This window comes from Oryx dammah, unplaced genomic scaffold, assembly GCF_014754425.2.
Source record: "Oryx dammah isolate SB20612 unplaced genomic scaffold, SCBI_Odam_1.1 HiC_scaffold_14, whole genome shotgun sequence".
NCBI classification, from domain to species: Eukaryota; Metazoa; Chordata; class Mammalia; order Artiodactyla; family Bovidae; genus Oryx; species Oryx dammah.
Window position 1 is genome coordinate 36305773 of NW_024070198.1, and position 4010 is coordinate 36309782.

General features: G+C 62.0%; 1 protein-coding gene across 1 annotated transcript in view; it reads right to left on the reverse strand.

The window, feature by feature from the left end:
- Window positions 1-3750, reverse strand: part of VAX1 (ventral anterior homeobox 1) — a 4479-nt gene extending 729 nt beyond the window's left edge. The window contains exons 1-3 of the mRNA XM_040254175.1: window positions 3470-3750; window positions 2135-2322; window positions 3-276 (exon numbers count right to left, since the gene is read on the reverse strand). Of these exons, the coding sequence (XP_040110109.1) occupies window positions 3-276; window positions 2135-2322; window positions 3470-3710 (703 nt within the window). The 5' untranslated portion in view covers window positions 3711-3750. The remainder of the gene's footprint in view (window positions 1-2; window positions 277-2134; window positions 2323-3469) is intronic.
- Between the last annotated feature and the right edge of the window lie 260 nt (window positions 3751-4010).

Sequence of the window (4010 nt, forward strand, 5' to 3'; positions counted from 1 at the left end):
ACCCGGGGCGGCGGCGGCTGCGGCGGCGGCCGAGCCCGCCGCGGCGCCCGCGCCCAGGGCCGGCAGACTGGGCCCGCGGAGCGCGGAGCCGAGCGCGCCCGTGGCGCAGGGCGGCAGCAGCGCTGGCAGGCCTGGCGGCGACAGCAGGCGGCCCTGCTCCAGGAGCCGGAGCACGCTGCACGTGGCCGCGGTCTCTGACACCACCGAACGCAGCTCCGAGTCCTTGCCCTGGTCCTTCTTCTGCTTCGTGCGCCGGTTCTGGAACCAGACCTTCACCTGCGCGCCGGCCCCGGGGAGGGTGGGAGAGAGGGAGACGAGCGTCAAGGGGAGCGAGCTCCCGGGGCATAAGGGATCCAGGAAGGGGGTGCTTCCCCCAACTCCAGCCAAAGTCCCGATCCCAACCCCAAGCTGGAGCCGGAGAAGTGGGGCCCGGGAGCAGCGAGGCAAGGGCGGCGGGAGTTGGGGGGCTGGGGGAACAAGGGCCGCCAAGAGGGGAACACAGCTCCCATAGGCTGCGCTTCCGGGTGGGTCGTGGAAGCAGGCCTAGGCCGATCTCGGTTACAAACAACAAAAATAAAAGTGCCCATGACCCTAACTGGGAAGATCAGAAGTTACTTCACTGGGCCGCCGCACTACTCGCAGGGGGACTGTGGATCATTGCTGCGTAAAGGCCCATTTTTCCAGGAGAAGGTGTAAGGCCTAAAGGGAAGTAGGAAGTGAGCGTGAACGGGAAGGAGTATTGCCCTGCCTTTCAGGACCCAAACCCCTGGCCATAACCGGCTCGAATTTAGCCCTAGCAGCACTAATTCTGTTGAAGGCTACAAGAGGCTATTTCTTGCTTTTTAGGGTCAGATGGACCATCAACTAATAGCAAGCAGGGAAGATGCCTACACAGAATCTGTGCAGGATGCATTTTATAAGCCAAGCTTTCTCCACCTCCTCACCAGCCGCTGGACTGGAGGGTCTGAGTGATGTCCTTAATTTATAACCTAACTCTGCTGCTCTCTGTCATGGACTTTGGAGTCATGGGAGGAAGTCAGGAGGCTGGGGTAGACTAAGTACTCTCCATCAATCTCTACTGTTACTTCCTCATCTCACTCTGTCCCTCTTCAGGCCTAACTGGTGGCCCAGAATGGCATTTGGCAGCTCTAGGGAAAGGTTATTCTGTCCAGATTTTGTAAACTAAGAGGATGGTAGCAGAAAGACTAGGGGTAAAGCTACATGCCAACTCCAATTCAAAATGGATATCCAGTATGCTCTGTCCTTGGGTCTCAGCTCTGCCCAGATCCTATATCTAAAATGCTCCCCATCTGGTCCTCAGAAAGAAATATGCCTTACCTAGGCCAAGCTGAAGCCATGCCCTGGGCAGGTCCTAAATGACCTCCACAAGGCAAAGCTCTTGGGCCCCAAAGACCTCTTGGGCCCAAAGTCCCAGTAGAATATGGATTTTGAGTGAAGGAGACCTACAGCACAATTGTCATTGCTGGCTCCCAAGGGCCCAGATTTGGTTCCTATCTCATACCTCGCACATCACTGGCACTGAAGGTGCCCAGAGTGGATGCTTGGGGCTGGGAATGGGGCTGAGTCCAGTTCAAGGCCAGCAAAAGAATTAAGGATCAGGGCAGCCTGGTAGGCAAAAGCAGATCTCCAGAATGTGCACCTTTTTAATCCCTGGTTGTCACCCACCGTTCTGAAACAGGGGTCTTTGGTCCTAGCCCCATTCTTACTGTGAGCCTGGGTGCTAGGGAAGGTTACCATCTCCAGAGAGGGTGGTGCCAGGAAATCTGGCCAAAATGGGGTGGCCAAAACAGGGGCAAACATAGGAGAGGCGAGCAGGGAATTCTCTAGGGTCTAAAAAGAAACCAAAAGGACAGGGTTCGGGGTCCTCCTGAGCTAGGCCAAGGTGGGCAGAACATGGGCCCTGGAAGATGTGGGGTGTAGGGGGAAAGGGATGGCTTAGCAAAGGGAGAAAGCCTTCAGCCCTTCTTTTCCATCTTCCCCAATTCCTCTGCCTCTCGTGGGAGGCTCGGTCCAGAGTCAAGCTAGGTGGTCAGGAAGAGCTGCTAGAGCTGGCTGGGGCTGACGGGGAGGGAGGCTGATGCAGAGAGCTGTGTGCGGCCTGGTCTCTGAGTACCTGCGTCTCCGAGAGGTTGAGCTGCCGGGCGAGCTCCGTTCTCTCTCGGCCCACCACGTACTGGCAGCGCTGGAACTCCATCTCCAGGCGGTAGAGCTGCTCGGCGGTGAAGGACGTGCGTGTCCTCTTGGGCCTATCCAGGTCCAGGCCTTTGGGGAGGATGATCTCTCGGATGGACCCCTTGGCATCTGGGGAAGGGGAGATGTCAAGCATCAGAACCTACCCTCCTGCTTTCCTCCACCTCCCCAAGCCGGAGCTGGCTCCTGAACCACAGTCCGGAGGTGGATGGTGGGGGTGGTGGGAGTAGTGGGGGTGCAGCCACAGCCGGGAAGCAAGGACCCTATGCGTGTTTTGGGGGTGAGGGGACTAACTCCACATAGCTGATGGGAGGGGAATCGGTGTTGACCTTTGTAGAGCCCTCCGGACAGGGGAGAGAAAAGTGGGCTGACGTTCCTTTTAGCCTGGGAGCCTCGGATGCATGGACAGGATCCCCTGTAGTTTGAGGATCCCCGCACTGACCAGCCCAGGTCCTGCCAGCCCCAGCTCTGGAGCAGGCTGACCAGACCGTGCTCCAGCGGTCCCCACCCCCATCCCGGGGTCTCCTTCCGTCCCGAAGCCAGGCGGCAGGAGGAGGGACCGAGTAGGAGCCTGCAGGGCCTGGCGATCGGTGGGCGGAGGCGGCGCCCGGCTGGGGCCTGAGCCGGTCCTCCCCACCGCCACCACCGGAGCCGAGCGCACCCCGCGCAGCAGAGCGGGGTCGAGCCCAGCACTAAAACGGCATCCGCGGGCCGGCAAGCTCGCCTGGCTGCTTCTCCCAGCGGCGGCGGCGGCCAGCCTGGAGCACGGCGCCGGGCCCCCTTGGCCCAGTGCGCCAACTGGCCGGGCCATTGCTGGCGGTCCGCGGCTCTTCTCCAGCGCCCGCGTCCCCTTGGGTGCGCTCGACTCGCAGGGCGCGGGAGCCCCCAAGCAGGCTCCCCGGAGTTCCTCGGATGCGCCGGACGCAAACACGTCCTCCAGAGTTTCCTGCTGCCTTCCTGGGTCGGAGGCCGCAGCCTGGAGCCTAGGCCCGCCCGCCCAGTCCCTCGGCTCTCCCCCGGCAGCCCAGCCGGCGGGGCCCCTCGAGGCTTGGAGGGATCGAGGCTCCTAGAGAGCGTGCGTCCCAGGTGGGAGTCCCTAGGGGCGGGCGGGACCCCGGCCCGGGGAGGGCCAGCAACTTTCACCTAAGTCCCGGGCGGCAGACCCACCCCGCCGGCCGGGGTAGGTGGCGGCGTGCCTCTCGGGTCTCGGAATCGCCCCTAAAGAACGCCCCCCGCAGCAGCCCTGCCCCGTTCCTACCTCGGACCAGGATCCGGCGGCAGTAATCCGGGTCAGCTGCTGAATTGGCTTTACTTTTGTTACAATCTTCCGGGGCGCCCGACGCAGCGAAGGCGCCCTGCGGCTCCTTGAGGAAGGCGGCGGGGAGGTTCCCCTCCGCGCCCTTGCTCTCCCGGCTCTCCTTGTGCGCGTTCTTGGAGACCCGGGCGGCCTCTGTGTCCGAGTGGCACCGAACGTCCATTTTGTCTGGTTTCCCGAACATAGGAGAGGCACGAGCAACAACAACAAAAAAAAGACGAGAAAAAAAAAAAAAAAACAGGGGGAACAAAACCCCTACAATACAGCTCTTAAGCCCGGCCGGGAGAGAGGCAAGCGGCACGAATGAATGTCCCCGCGGGGCGGCCGCGGGCGGGTCAGCGGCGACCGCCGAGTGGCGCGCTCGCCGAGAGGCGGCGAGTCTGGTCCAGGATCCCGGCGGAGCAGCGGCGAGGCCGCCTCGTCAGCGCCCGCGTCTTCTGAGCACGTCCAGTGTCCCCAGCTTGGCGATCAGGTAGCGAGCAGC